At 41.9% G+C, this 15,987-nt stretch overlaps 1 protein-coding gene across 9 annotated transcripts in view; it reads left to right on the forward strand.

The window, feature by feature from the left end:
- The window catches only part of camta1a (calmodulin binding transcription activator 1a), a 283,929-nt gene that overhangs the window by 144,812 nt on the left and 123,130 nt on the right, over nucleotides 1-15,987 (forward strand). For all 9 annotated transcript variants that reach the window (XM_004546316.4, XM_004546315.4, XM_012917837.4 and 6 more), the window contains one exon: nucleotides 11,400-11,535. In XM_004546316.4, the coding sequence (XP_004546373.1) occupies nucleotides 11,400-11,535 (136 nt within the window). The remainder of the gene's footprint in view (nucleotides 1-11,399; nucleotides 11,536-15,987) is intronic.

Below are 15,987 nucleotides of genomic sequence, written 5' to 3' on the forward strand. Positions count from 1 at the left end.
AAAGTAACCAGGAATTAGCAAAAGGGTATACCTGGCTAATATAGAAAGAAACTGATCTAACAGGGTGGTAAGGGGCCAGAAATAAAGACTGAACATCTAATCATGTCAAAAAACATTTAAACAAAGTGTTGAAGCATGCAAGTATAGCAGTATTTTTGAAACAACTACTACCTATAAAAATGATGCTAGTTAAAAATTGAGATTTGAATGTTTTGATATATCATGCCACAACCTTCAAAAACACATAAAAATCATATCAAAATCATCAGTCATATCATATCATATCATATCATATATGATATAAAGTGGCTTTCTTTATATTCCAAACATCTGCTTTTTGTTAAAAAGTAATACTGCTGTATTTGTTTAGTGATGTAAGTTTTTGTTATTTTGTTACTTGTTTCTCATTCTTTTTACTTTCTGTGTAATAACCATAAATCAGAGCTGCGTAATGCTAGCTGTTGCTTTCTGTTAATATTAGTATTTTATACTAACATTGCTTTCTTATTATTACTTTGGTAATTCCATGGGTTAACCGAACTATTACCTCTTTATTATCAGTCTATCGCTATAGTATTTCAGTTCTATTACCAAGCTGTAGTGTCAAGTGTTGCCCAGAAATCTATAATAATATTTCTTCTCAGCGTCTGTTCTCTGCATCAAGGTTTCCAGCTGAGATTAGTCTGGGCTATATCCAAGCGTGTTACATGCAAACACGAGGGAGTGTATGGACCCGACCCAAGACTCAAATCAGAAATAGGGATGCCTGCCATAGTTGAGTTTGTATAAAAATTCTTTAAACATCCAGAGTAGTCTCAGGGCGACAGTAGTGCATCTTCCTTAGCCTTCTTTCCCCCTACACATCATTTGTTAAAATGAACCAATGCTAAATATGCCATTTACAAGAAATACGAGTAACTAGTGAGTTGTAAAGTTGTGTATACCAGTAAATGTACGTATCACATCAATTAGTAAAACATATTTAATTCAGGAGTGTGTCTCCCTGTTGCCTTGCATTATATGCGGCACGCAGCCAGAAACAAACTCTAGTCATTCTGGGCTGTTGCCTGGACTCCCCACCCTAACTTGCTGCCTACTTGCTGAGGTGACTGATGAGCAGACTCACTGGTGTGTCAAATATGTGGGAAATAGTCAATCAGCTAGGCCGGTGTGACAAGCCTGTGTATTTCTGTGGTTTGGAAATGCTGTTTCAAAAAAGTGTGTGAAAGTCATGCTCGGTGACAGACTAAGGATAAACATTTTATGGTTTTGGAATAGGAGAGTTACGCCTCTTCCTTCTCTGGAAGGTATGGTTAGATGCAAATTTTATCTATAGTTAGTTGACCCCAACCTGTGGGGTATTTATTGCGCTCTTGTACTACTAGGGCAGCTGTGCTCGAGTGTATTTCTGTCTGTCTGTAAATCTGTGTGTGTGCATTGTGTAGCTGATTTTTTATTTTTTTTTTACATAAATGAGAAAAAGATGGGAAGAAAGGAAAAAGATTATGTTTTGGACTGGAAAATTTATGGAGGAGACACTGTTGATGTGATTTAGTGTGTGGGTGCTCCATGAGCCACTGAACATGGAAAATGAGAAGGCAGAGGTGGCCATGATTAGAGGTGTGCCTTGTTGACTACTTTATGAGTGTATTCAGATGTGTGTGTACATGTGCACATCGATGGCTTCAACTTAAAGTTGAGCGGCCAAAGGTAAACATAGCAGGACACGCACAGTCTATCATCTTCATTGTCTGGGTAATAACTGTCAGTGTTGGTGTGTATTACCAGGAGAAGCTAAGTTGACTTTTCTCGTGCTTTGCTCAGTCATGCTGTGTGTGTGTTTGTATTTATGTGATTATGTGTGAGGTCCTCACCCCAGCTGATGTATCTGAGTGATCTCAGACATGTGTTAGGGGCCAAGATGAAGGGTCATCATATATAAACACACCCAGGGAAATAGAGTGTGAGAGAGCGTTGGGGCTCGTGGGACCACGTGACTAACACTCTCACCCATGAAATCATATAGTACCCAACATGTTTCTTCTGTTTGCCTCCATTCAGTTACTGGAAAAACTGATTATTTGGTCTTTGAATAACATCAACAGAACATGTCAGAAATAAAATTGCAAAGAGTCCACAGGATAACAGTGGCAGTAGACAAGAATAAGAATCAAAACGCCAGGGTTCATTTATCCATCTCCTTAAGCCGCTTAGTTCAATCAGGGTTGCAGCGGCAAAGCAGAGGATCCCAGACATCTATGTTCCCCACAACTTCTTCAATCTCCTCCTCATTTTATGTTTTGGCTTGTCATCTATGATGATAGGTGTGGGAAGGGTACATGGAAAGCATATAGACTAACCAAGTACACAGATACGTGGCTTCAGGTTTTCTAGTCATGTATAAATTTTCACCAACCCATAGATAATTCTGTTCTGCATTTTCATTATTAGTTTTTCCTTAGTGTTACATTTTAGTTTCCTATTCAGTTTAGTTTGAGTTAGTATCCAGAGTGTATTTGCTTGTTTCAGTTCTTATTGTTTAAAAAAATATTTAGCTTCAGTTTAGTTTCTGTTAGTTTAAAGAGTTTTTTCATTGTTATTCAAGTGGCACTTTTAGTGGCAATTTTGCATTTTTTTACTGTCATTGGTAAAGAATAGTGCAAAATATTAGTTCATTAGGGCTTTTTTCAGAAGTTTATTTTTCATTTTTATTTCAGTTAACTAAAGTGTTTTTCATACATAGATTTTTAGTTTAGTTGTATTTAACCAACCAGAGCATTTTTGACACGGGAGAACCTGCTAAAAAACACGGTGCTCTGGAGAATATATTTATTAGAATATTATAATGTCTATTCAATTTGTATTCAAGTATATCTCTTTGTTTTGACTTTGAGAGAAGAATATGGTCAATCTGTTTAAGCCGGATCCTCTACTTGCACATTTTCATAGTCTGCAAAATGAATGTTGACACACTCTGAAATCCAGTGTGGATTTCTACGCTTCACAATCATTAGTGTTTAGTTATGCATTTCCATGAGGATTGTCTGCGTATTAGGCCATGCCTGGACAGCAGTCCAACTACAGCAGACCTGTTTACAGTGCTGGTTTGTTGTTCGTGATAGATATTTTAACAGCGTAGCATCCTTAGTATCAGTAGGAATCTAGATGCTAAGGATTATAGGCATCTCAAACTTTTTTTTTTTCTTTGTCAAAAAGCAGAATCGGCTACCAATTGTCCTACTTATGTCTATTTTTTTTTCTCTTACTTTGTTTAACCAACCAAGGTGCAGTACAATCACTGAGCACAAATGCTCTTTTTTTATGCTACACACAGTTGCACACATTCACAGTTGGAGGCTTCCCAATGCAACTGCAGTTTGATCTCATGGCCAGCTAAGCAGCTTTAATCTGTTTTGTACAAAGTTGGATCATACTGATTGTCCCACACACTGCTCTCCTGCAGCTGTGCAAAGGCTAGTCAAAGCTCAGTTTGATGATCAATACATTAGGTGATTGCAGAGCATTTGTTATATTTATGGGAAAAAAAATCAGTGAACATTACTTGTAATTGCCAACAACTAAACAAGAGCAACCAGCATGTATTATCTTTCAGTTTGGCTGTTGTGAGGAGAAATCATGTTGGAATTTTCATTCAGGTTGACATGCAGTACACTCTTACCACAGTTCTTTATGTTATGGCTCAAAGAATTTAATCACAGACGTTTGCTTTTTTTTAAAGTAAGTAGCTTATCTTTATGTTTTTAATCTTTTTGTGGACAACAGCTCTCCCTGCTTAGTTAAAAAGCACAACAGTTCCATTCAATATTCACTGAAGCTCTTAGTTTGACCACTGAATTTGCTGGGAATCATGACTCTGTATTTACCCATTTACACTTGTCATTTTCTGTTTTGTCTCATATAAAGATCAGACTCCCTTGATGCTTTGTATACTCAACATTCTGGCACAGTTTGTGTTTATGGAGGCGAATCACAGTGTGTCCGTGTTCGTGTGAAATCCCTATACCATACACAGGGATCAGAGAAGAAAGCCAGCGCCTTACTTCATGCTGGAATCCAATCCAAGTGTTTCTTTGAAGGGGGCTTGGTCTCAAATATGTTTAGTGTTACCTTGAGAACGTGAGCCCTGCAATGCAAGCAATGCCTGAAATTCGATTTGATCTGCATGGCCACCATCACTTGACCATGGCTGATGTCTGTCCTTCTCCCCCTCACTCTATCTGTGCCTGAGCCGCCGTTGAGCCCAGGGCTCCAATTAAACCCATGATGCCTGGCTCTGGTTGGTATGGTGACCAGACAGGGCAGAGAGAGAGCTGTGATTCCCAGGTGAAAGGTGGGATAGACTTTCTGATTCGCTCCAGCACCCAGATAGAGTTACAGCTCAATTTCAACCTCTCACCCTCATCGGTCTATCCTCATGACTAAAATAGGACCAAGGAATGGAAGGGAAAGGAAGAATAGCTTCTTCTTTTCCTACTCAGCTTTCCTGCCTGTCTCTCTTCCTTTACACACTCCTTTTTTTTATCACTCCCTCTTTTCAACCACCTCCAGCCCCCACCATAGCACTGTGCTGACGTTTTTTGTGACAGAAGGGACTCTGAGATGTGCTTTATAGCTTGGTCAGCTTGTAAAGCAGCACTTCTAAGTCTGTAGTTCTGTCTCACTTTAAAAAGTTGAGTTTTTTGACCTCCCTGGCGCTTTATCCTTCTTTTTTTTCCAGTCGCGCTTACTGCTTGTACTTTGTTCTTTTACCTTTTTTGTGGACAAGGCAGGATTTGTGAATTAATCATAAGTGGTTCAATAACTGGCCTTAGCTGTGTTCCGTCACTGAGGGATCAATAGGGGAAGTTCAGTGGCACTGACTGCTCTGGAGGAGAGACAAGGCCCTCACGTCCAGGTGATCCATTAGCCTGGTCTGGCATTAGGCAAGATGTAGAAGAGAGCCTGCTCTCAGCCCATCCTGTATCTGTAGAGGCCTCTAGAGAGACATACAGTAACCCTAATTTCAAGGTCTTCTTGTGATGCCCATATTATCTGAAAAAATATGAATACAATATCTATTTCACAGGTGTTTTATACTCACAATCAAAACGAATAACTTAATATATCTTCATAAAACTGCTGCCAATACGCACAGACTTAAGCTCTCAATGTTTTACAGTTTGTTCTGGGTTTGAATCTCTACCTTTTGCTTCTTCTTTTTTTCCCTTTCATGTTGTCGTTTATATTTTTCTGTTTAGGACAATCGCAGAAGTTTATATTGCTTGTTGAATGTGGCTTTAGGAGATTGACATGGAGAAATAAAAATCTTTGATCTTTCCCCCTAAATTGGGCTCTTAAAAATACATGACCACATCATTAAGTTGGTGTCTGAATCCCCCCTGCTTCTCATATAATAGAAAGGAAGATTGTTGTTACTAATAATAAAAACCTGACCTTTTCTTGCTGCAGTCTAGTTCGACTTAGATTTAATTGCATTAGTATTTTCCTACCAGGGGAGAACATAAGCTGCTAAAACAGCAACTTTACCCCATGACATAAAATAAGGCTGTACACAATTCCCTGCTGGCCATGCATTATTGAAAGTACAAAAGCATCCTCTTTACAAAGTGTCATAATAAGGCAGTGCTACAGGACTTAAGTTTACACTTGCACGATGCACACAGCATGTAGTTGTCAGCAGGAGCTGGGATGTAGAGAAACTTCATTCTGATGGCACCTTCATTTACAACGTACTGAGACACACCATGGATGATTTGTGAAGATTAGCGGAAAGCATGTGAGGTATGAATCATCGTCTCCGTAGTCGCTTTTTTCCAAGTAAGCATATGCATACAGTACTGACTAAAGACTGGAAATAGCATTCGCCACAAACATGATGTGGAAGCCTTTTGAGCATGCATTTGAAAATCATCAACAGTCCAACCCAGTTAAACACATTATATGCACTCTCTCTCTCACAGGTACACACAAACATGCAGTGACAGTGTGCATTTCAAGTGAATAAAAAATGTCTTCACAGCCAAAACCTTACAAGCACTGAAATTCAGATTCCGTGTCACCTAAGCTGTACATCAAAGCTGCACATTAGTCGCTAATGCTATGTGTGTATGTGTTGACACAGAGAATGGAGAGGTGTAACCAGTGTATGACATGGCTATTTGCAAATAACATCCAAACCTCATCCACTGGCAGCAGCTGAGAGCTTTAACTCTGAGCAGTGATGGCAGCCTCCCTGAAATGTGCATGAAACCAGCTTAGTGCTATCAGTAAAGCATCACCGCCAATCACCAGCCACCCTCTCATTCCGCCGGGCTGCTGTGGACCAGATAAGAGCCACGCCACCCTCCTCCCCTACTGCTTCCATCCGCTTTATGTTGTCCTCCAACAATTCACCCACCCTCCCACAGCAATTCACCCTTATCCTCTTTACAAGGTCTTATAGGGACAGAGACACTGATGTGCAGCTACAACAGTAATTTATATTCTTTGTAAATTGTCTGTGATTTTTTCATTGAGATAAGTGTGGGGGAAACATCTGTTTTGTGCTGGAAGGCAGTGGGCCGGAGCTTGAGTTCTGTGGCAATCACCAGCAGTATAGATAGAGAGGAAGAGGGGAGGCACACGATCTGTCTCCCTATCCTGAATTACAACTCCAGGGGCCTAGCTACCCTCTCATTATTACTGTTGTATTTAGCTGAACACTGGGTAAATAAACATTGAGCTCCATCTGTACAGCCTTGGAGATCAGTATCTGACGCCATGTTTGGAAAACTTAACTTCCATCATTTACTTCAGTCTAATTCGTGTCAGCCATTGTTTTATACTCTTAAATTAGTTTTTTTTATTAAAAATATTTAGAATAAAATTCAAATGTGTTTCAAAAAGTCTGCAGAGGTGAGAAAATAACACCCTAGGAAAAATAATAGATCATGAGATATGATTAAAAAGATGCATGACTTGTTCCAGCTGACTAACCCACCACACAGCCCTCATTGTCTTAATTATCAGAATGGTTGAGGGCTGGAGTCCTGAGCCGCTCAGGACTACAGCAGTAAGGCATTACAGTGACCAGGTGCTAAGGCCTCATTGGCAGTCAAAGAGGAACGCGACCTGCGGCATCTCGACATACGCACACTAGCGGGGGAGTTGGAGGGTTTCAGAGCAGTACAGACGATGAATCTCAATCATGAGGCCATGGCAGATTTACATTTAAAGTAGTTTTAGTGTACGCCCCACTTCCTGATGCATTCGTTGGCAGGTCTGAAAGGAGCAGCTTATCTGCGAGTCATCAATTGCACGTGATGCGTCCAGATAGGGGCTCCTGACGCCAGCACCTTTCTGTTCACACATCTAGCTCAAAGATCATGTGCTGTCTAATAGAGCACCATTGCTTGCCATGTAATTACATTACATGCGAAAAAACGCTGCAAAGTTTTGACAGCTCCAAGTGTGCGCATGTGCTCCCAATCGCATGCGTATGAACACGTGATTTATGTTTTAACTGTGATTGACAGAAACTGTAATGACAAGCATCAGTGTGTTATTGATGGTCTGTCACTCTTCGTGTTAATAATGTTATCCCCATATGGAGCAATGGGGTTACTGTGTGTTGTGCTTCTGTTCGAGTGCCCAGGGGCATATTTATCCCTCATATTTATTCTTAATAGGATTGGTTTTTGTGTAACACAAAATACAGGTGTGTATATGTGGATGTGTTTAGATGAGTAGTAGGTAGAAGTGTGGTTGTTGACACAGTGGGGTAAAGGCTATGATGGCTGAAGGCTCCGATGGGTAATTGAGAACAGCAGGTGTCGCCTCCCTCCTGAGCCACTTCAGGCCCCAACCAGCTCACCCTCCGATCTTCAAAGCCTCTCCAGCCCAGCTCTTCTCTCCTCTCCAATGTCAGTCGAGCTTGCTAGGGAGAAAAACAGCATGTATTGCAGCATGGTATTAATCAAACCTAGAGCATCACAGGGAATGTGGCAGAGTGGGCTACGCCAGTTCACCAAGACTGAGATATTTCATTCTTGTAAGCCTTTTGACAAAAATACATTCAGAAAGAAGCATAACCTTTACTATTATAACCTGGACTACCAATTTAGTATTCTTGTCTTACACTTGAGCACACCTGCTACAATTGAGTAGTTTTAAGTCCAGTAAAAAAGTAATAACTTATACCATGTATTATGAATAATGTATGGCCTACATGTTGTGTCTTTTTTCATTTTAATCCAAGGCGATTCACCAGAGCTGTGGAGAACAGAAGAATCTCTTGTTCTCACTCAGATTTCGCTTTTTGTGTGCATGTAGCTTTTCCCTTTCTGTTTCTGTTTGTGCCGACAGGCCTTTAGACAGTAAAGCTGAGAATGTGAGCAGTTTTTTTTCTTCCTTACCTGCCTTTGGGCCCAGGTTTCCCTGCTTTGGCTTTGTTACCCATGCTGATCACGTCACCAGCCTCATAAAACCTCCACCCTCCCCTGACTTTTTCAAATCAACAGATCTGATTGAGTGAATGCCATTACCTGGGTAAATGAGTGATTCCTAAAGGACTGGACAAGGCCTAACACCACCCTGAGGGTGAAGCTTATTATCGCTGCAAACTCCAAAGAAGAGAGAGGCAGCTGTGGAGCTTGTGTGCACTTTTTTTAGAAGCCTGTATTTCCATATTAATCTGCCACATTTAGGCATCTGAGACAGAGGGCCTCCTGTCACGCTTCTTTGATAACGGAGCAGTTAGCTTTTTCCCCTCATGTATAAATATGTGTAATTCTGATAAGATTAATTGAAGCGCCTAAGTATACAGTAGTAAAAGATGAGGGGGAGAGAGAGAGAGTGGGAGACAGCAGGAGGGAAAGGAGACACATTATGCCAAAGCATGCATTTTAGACTAGTTTTTGCCTAAGACCTACCCCAGAATGGGTGCCTAGCCTCTCTCTTCTGGGCCCTAAGTGCCTTGAATTGAAAATAGCATCTACCTAACAGTCCCTCAAAAATAGCTGAGCGAATAAGTTTTTGCGCCGAGCCGATAAATACGGCGTGGAGCCTCTGACACCGAAGCCTCACCCCAATTTCCAGTGCTCTGGAGGAGATCAGATAGCCCTGTGTCATTTGATTTTCTGCCTTATCTCATCCGCGCCCATCTTTTTGTCTCACGCAGAGCTACATTTTAAGAAGCACACACTCCTTGTATCTTTTGAAGGACAAAACCCAGAATGATATTGAAGCGAATAATAGCATCAAACTTTTAGAGGGCCATTCCTTGTTTGATTGCTACCAAAAACAGGAATGGCATCTCAGATGAGTGTCCTTCAAGTGATATTTGGTATGCAGATCTGCAGGAGTACATGATGAGATTACAGCAATCTGCAAAGTTCTTAGCTCCAGAGTGCCATTTATGATCGCATCTCAACGATGGGTGACGTTATGGATGCTGTAAACTACAAAAAAATTTATACTTTGTGTATATTGCATACAGCCATCGAGGAGTTCCACTTCTCAAGCTGACCAATAAACACGTCTGTTTAATAGTTGATTTCTGCAAAGCATGCAAAGTACCGAACAAGACAGGGGAGTGAGTAAGGAGAAGACAATAGGAGAGAAGGAGGTGTGGGAGGGTGTAGGTGAGGGATCCTGAGACAGATGAAACAAGAGGGAGAGAGTGAGCAGGGAGCGAGGGAGGAGACAAAGACATTCCCTGGTGAACAGCTTGAGTTGACTGACGGCGAGAAGAGCAGGCTTCAGCGAGGGAAAGGGAGGAGGAAAGGGAGGAAGGGAGATCAGGAAGGAGTGAGCACATCAGTGTGTGAGTGGCGTCTCTCATTAGAAGGTGCTGTCAGGGGCCACAGAGGGGGGACTGCAGGGACCCCAGTTCCCCTCTTCTCCTCCCTCTTTACTGGCCCCTGAGATCCAGCAAGGAAAAATGATTGATGAGTGATACCAAGATAAACACACGCCCTGGCCCCTAAAGGCAGCCCTGCAAAATGATGCACGCAGCTTTATAAATAAATCTTGTGGAAAAAAATTTAACAATAAACAACAAAACAATGCAAAACAACCATTGGTTTTTCTTATTTTGGTTATTGCTACAGAAGCCACAAATCAACCCGACTTTTCCCCCCCTTCGCTTTGATGAGAGTTTTTCCTCTTTTTTGTGTTTCTAGTTTTACATATCTGTGCCTGTGTGTGTTGTGTGTGTTTTATGTGTGGAGCAATGAGCAAAACACTAACAAGGTTCACCAGCTGACTGGATGGTTAAGCCCCCTTCAGTTACACTGCCTCCTCAGCAGCCTGGGCAGGCGGCTTTCCCACTCATTCACTGTGAGGCAACAAACACCGATGCAAACCTGTTCTCATTTGGGAGAGCTCCAAATCATAGCAGCTGTGTGTGATGTGTTTATACTTGTATTACTTATGTTGTGGGGACCTAACCACATTTACATTCACTTTGTGGGGACTGTCTCTGCTTCTGGGGATAAAATGCAAGTCCCCATACCACTAATCATTATAATTTCGACTGGACTCCTGGAAGACTTGGTTCAAGGTTGGGATAAGTTTAGGGTGAGGGGACGTTGCCAGGAAATGAATTTGAGTCAAAGCCATGTCCAGTGATGGAAACCCACCACTGCACTGTGGAGGTATGGACAAGTGTGTGGGAATCTGTGGAGAGTGAGCACTATGTATGGATTCATACTGATGATTCGTAACCACTGCACAATACACATAAATACTAATACATAACCATGTCTAACTGCTTCCTAATTGTTGAGAAAGTCATAAATGTTTTATGCTACACTTTCTGTTAATGTTTAACACTGAGCGGCAAATGCCTCTGTTACAAATCGAAATGGAAAGGCAGATTATCATCAAATAGTACATTATATCATTATGAGCCTACAGGCTGTGGTCTGGTGGAGGGAGAATGAATTATGAATGGAGTGTGAAGGAAGATCTCTTTCCCCTAGGGACTTCCAACACCACAACTCGTTTAAGTTGGATGAATGAGAGATAAGGAAGAAACCCACTCACCCCCCATGCTGCTTTCCTTACAAACTGGCCTTCATATAATTTACTCTGAGAGAAGGAGTGTCACTTTAACTCCTCACAGCACACACACTTCTCATTGGAAAAAATGTATGCTGAAGGGTGCTTTGTTCATTGTCAAACTGTGCATACCAATGCTGAAAAACACCATAAAGAAGTCTTGTCATCTAAGTCACTGGTGCATTTTCTGCCTGGCGTAGACTCATGTCAGGCTTCTTTGTACATCTCTAAAATGAGTCCCTGAGCTGTGCTGTAGCTTTGCCTAAAAATTCTTCTCATCTTATCTTATCTTTCTCTCTTTTGCTCTTCCTCTGTCTCTCCTGTCTCGACGGGTCCAGGCCGCAGAATGGGTCGATGATACTGTACAATAGGAAGAAGGTGAAGTACAGAAAGGATGGCTACTGCTGGAAGAAGAGGAAAGATGGGAAGACCACACGGGAGGATCACATGAAGTTGAAAGTGCAGGGAGTTGAGGTGAGTGGGCTGACAAGAGTTTGGATTTAGAGGGAGTAAATGGGAAGAGAGGTGGGATAGGGGTGGGAACGGGGGTGGCTACGGGGGTGGGTGTGGGGTGGGCGAGAGCCAGCCTTCATCCTGACACAGACAAACAGAGGTCTACAGTGAGCTCTCCCTTGGCTGTAATGGAGACAGCCACATGCTGCAGCCGGCTTGTGTCTCCAAGGAACTTTACCAAGAAACAATGCAGCACAACAATAGTTTTCCCTGGGAAGCCAGTCGAGTGGAACCGATTGTTTGTACCTTATTAAAGCTCTGGATGTTGCCTTTGCTCCAGAGAGCCTACATTAATCTTGCTGGCTCAAAGCAGTACTGTGAAACTAGTGTTCCCTCACCTCACTCCAAGTCACTACCCATACCAGCTGCTGCCATAAAAGCCCACTTGCGTCAGTGCTTGGCTCACCTAGCCTCTCAGTAGACTTAAGTTGGTGACAGTGTTGCTACCCTGGCTGATCTATTAGCAGTCATGTTAATGAGTCATGGCAAGACTCATCCAAAGACTCAAAGAAAGTTCCTCAGCATTTGATTATTGCTCAAGTTTTAGTTCTGGTCTCTTTCTCACATTGACCACAAGCAGTAATGCTAAAAGTACAGGAGTTGAGATCAATGATAAGGGTGGGAGATTCTGAGCTTTCTTATGTGAATGTGCTCTCATGCACACACAAACCCAAGCACACAATTTACACATACATACACCTAACCGCACACCTCAGGGAGTGGTGCTGTGCATCTGTGTCACACTGTGTGACAAAGACAAAGCTCGGGCATTCTCCCAACAGGGGCTCTACTCTGTGTTTCTACTCCTCTAGATATTTGTCACTCCAAGAAAATGGCCTCTTCCCTCGCTTAGCCAGCTCAGTGTCATCTCTGGTCCTACAGTGGTCTGATAACCCATTGAGACTACACACATCAGTCCTTTTGAAGCATTAAATATGATTCCAGTTTGCGGCAGTTTTGGCTGTAAAGAAGGTTTAGTAAGCTAAACCTGTATTACTCTTTTTCAATTAATGTGTGAGTTCAGGCTATGTTTAGGCACTATTTTGTGTCTGAGCTCTGACTTTATCAGTAGCCACTGCATATATAAACCAGTACAGAGAGGAACTCAGAAATCCTTCGTCCCTTTGTGGTTTCGTTTCTTAGGGGGAAAAAATGCACAGCAGCCAAGTGACATCTGTCAGAGTTATATGGTGATAGGAAGGCAAAGTGTGTGCACTTCCACTGGATATAAAAACTAAGTTGACTGTAGAATCCCAAACTCATAGAACACCTTTCATCATGCCTGTGTGGCACAATTCCTTACAGTCCAAAGACATGCAGGTTAACTGGTGATTGTAAATTGGCTGTAGGTGTGAATGTAAAAGTGAAGATTTGTCGCTCTGTATGTGGTACGCCGTGATGCACCTTTGACAGGTCTAGGGTTTAAGTCCCATCTCTTTCTCAATGATTACTAGGTGCAAATGATACTAAGCTCAAATAGTAGTTAAGAAAACTGAGGAATGGTGCATGAGAAAAGTGTAAACATGACCACTCTTATAAGTAAATCATAGTTCGAGACTTTAAATATAAAGCAACAATTGATATTAGTTGAAAGTGAGCTTATGTCTTACTCTTTCCTGATGTCTGCTATATCATCTGTACCCATATCAGCATCCACTGAGGCAGTGCCTCCTCAGAATACTGTATTATATTTTCTATTTTCCAGCATCTATCCTGCTCAGTGCTTCAGAAAAGCAGCTGTTTTTTCTTTGGAATAACTTCCTCAATTGGAATATCACTGTCACAGCTCAACTCACTACAATTCTGAACTACAAAAAAACAAAAAAAAATCCCAAAAGTTAAAACAGTTCTTCTTTATTAAATTCATTGCAGGCAGAATTAGTCAAACATATATGGCAAGAGGTAAAGTCAGCAGGCTTTCTAATAGAGTACACAGTTAACAACTGCTTCTCAACTGCTTAACATAGAATACATATAACTTGGTTTTAAGACCAAGAACAATGAAAAAGTTTATGGCATGTTGGATTCAGCAGTAACATTTCTGTCATTATCCAAATAATACACAGTGATGGCTAAACACTGACAGAGATGTCAAGCATAGTGAGTATTTGGCAATCACATAATAACTATCAGTCACTGGGAGAAAAAGTAAGTATCTGATCAGTTGGTCAGTTGGTGAGTGGCTGTGAGAGGTTACTGGCAATTGTTAGGAGAAAATGGGCGCAAAAAAGTGTACGGTACTGCACTGAAAACCCCCTTTTGATCGCTTTGGCCGCTAGCAGATTGCTGTGGTCACCCATAGTTTGAATGGAAGATGCTGACTTGTCTGCAAGTACGTGCCAACCACTTGTTTAATGGTAGTAAAACTGTGACGGCTTAATCACAAATCAAAAACACAGACCATTCCCCGTCCAAGTTCTGCCTTTTAAAAACCTGTTGGTTTCTGCAGTAAGGCGCAACTTTTATTTGGAAGCTGAATGTTCCCTGTTTCTAGTTTGAAATGCTCATTTCCAAGTTTCACTATTGCAAAGTCATTGGTTAACTGATATTTGCAAACAAATCAGCGTCTTCCTTGGAAACTACCAATGACCATGACAATCTGGTAGCACCGTCTTTGTGATTGATTTCTACAAGTGACAGCCGGCAACCTCCAGAAACCACTCATCAACTGGTCTGGGTTACACATTCTTCTCTATGGTGATGGGAGGTTGCCAGGATATCACTGACCAGTCTCTAGGCCTTTGTCACTGAGCCCAGTGTTTTTTGTTGTATTCTTCTACTCATTCACCTAACTGTACCTGTATCTTTTTTTTAATCCTACTGTTTAGTTCCAGCAAATCACGAGCCTTGCATAATAGTCCCAGCCTGCCACTGAGCTTTGATAGTCCACAAGCATGTAGCCCTAACAAGCACTTGGGCAATTACCAGAAATGCATCATGCATCAGAGAAGGGAAATTCTTTAGCAGACACTATTTAGCTTGTGTCCATCAGTCCAAAAAGACTGTCATGGGCTGAAAAATTATAGTACAGTTGCTGAATATTCAACAATATGAGATAAAGAACATACTGAACTGAAATCATTATGAGTCACATGCCATGGCCGATGGCTCTTGTTGGCACACTTGTCAGTTACTTGGAAAGTGTGTAACTCACCTTCTTGTGATTTTGTCTGCAAGGCCCTATGCCTTGTAACATGTCTAATTTACTAGAGCTAATTGCTGTATTAGCAGCAGAGGTGGCGAATACTATGAACGTGAGCTAGGTGCAGAGGGAAAGCAGAGGAAGAAAATGACTTAGGACTGCAAGGCCACATGAGAGCTTGTAGAAATTGGCCCATAACTGCTATTTCATATTGTGTATATAGAAATAAAGTGCGGGTTTCATCTGTGCTGACTTATGTTGCTTGGACTCTGCTGTGTCTTTCTCCATGTGCACGCCACCTCTTGCAGCCTTGAAAGACCTGGGTCATGTCCTTTAAACACCTCACACCTCAAGAATGGCAGATGAGAAAGGTGATCCATCACTGCTGTAACTACACTATGATGGATGTGATGTTTACTGTAAGCACATGCTTGACATAAACGACTTGACTTTTGCCCTCCGTTCAGTGAATGTAGGATGGGATAAAGAGCTAGCAATTTCTTCCCAGTACTTCAGAACAGAAGAGAATGATGTTTTTATGCATAATTCATATTACACATTCACAAGCCAGAACACAAAGAATTGGCATAATTTGAGCACATTCTCACTTGTTTTACAGGAGATTCTTTACACCGTTCACACTGTGCTGTAGATGCTCTGATTCTCTAGCCATGCAGTGCTTAATGGAGGTTCTGTGGTTATTACATGGGCCAAGTTTAGTGCACACTGAGGACAAATGTTGTGGGTGGGTCAGGCTAGTGATGTTCAGGAGCTCTGGCAAGGGAAAGGCTGTAAGCCTGGGAGCGAGGGGCCTTCTGGGGCCTGCGAGAAGCAGCCTAGCATGGCAGAAGTGGATGTCAGTGTGCTGCTGTCCTGTCTACTCCACAGTGCTTGCTCAGCAGCCTGTGGAAAAAGATTCCACTTGTTTCTGCTTTTTACTATTTTGTGAGCTTTTCTCTGTTTGTTTTATTTCTGTCTTTTAATTCATTCACAAGACATCTCATCATTCTCCTCTACTCCCACCTCTTTTTCTTCTTGCTAATCCCATCCCCTCACTACTGTCCAAGTCCACAGTCCAGACGGACAGAACCTTGAGTTGGGCGGTAATGCTCCCTGTTCCCTAAAATTGGAGCGCAGGGCATGTTGCGGCATTAGCGCTTAACAGGCCGTGAAATAGCAGCCTGCCTTCCTGACGTCTCCCCCATCACTCCAGGTGAGTTGGCCAGACGGCTGGATAAATGAGCAAGCAGCACCCACATCAACCAGCATGC

The sequence above is a fragment of the Maylandia zebra genome, linkage group LG20 (genome assembly GCF_041146795.1).
Source record: "Maylandia zebra isolate NMK-2024a linkage group LG20, Mzebra_GT3a, whole genome shotgun sequence".
Taxonomy (NCBI): domain Eukaryota; kingdom Metazoa; phylum Chordata; class Actinopteri; order Cichliformes; family Cichlidae; genus Maylandia; species Maylandia zebra.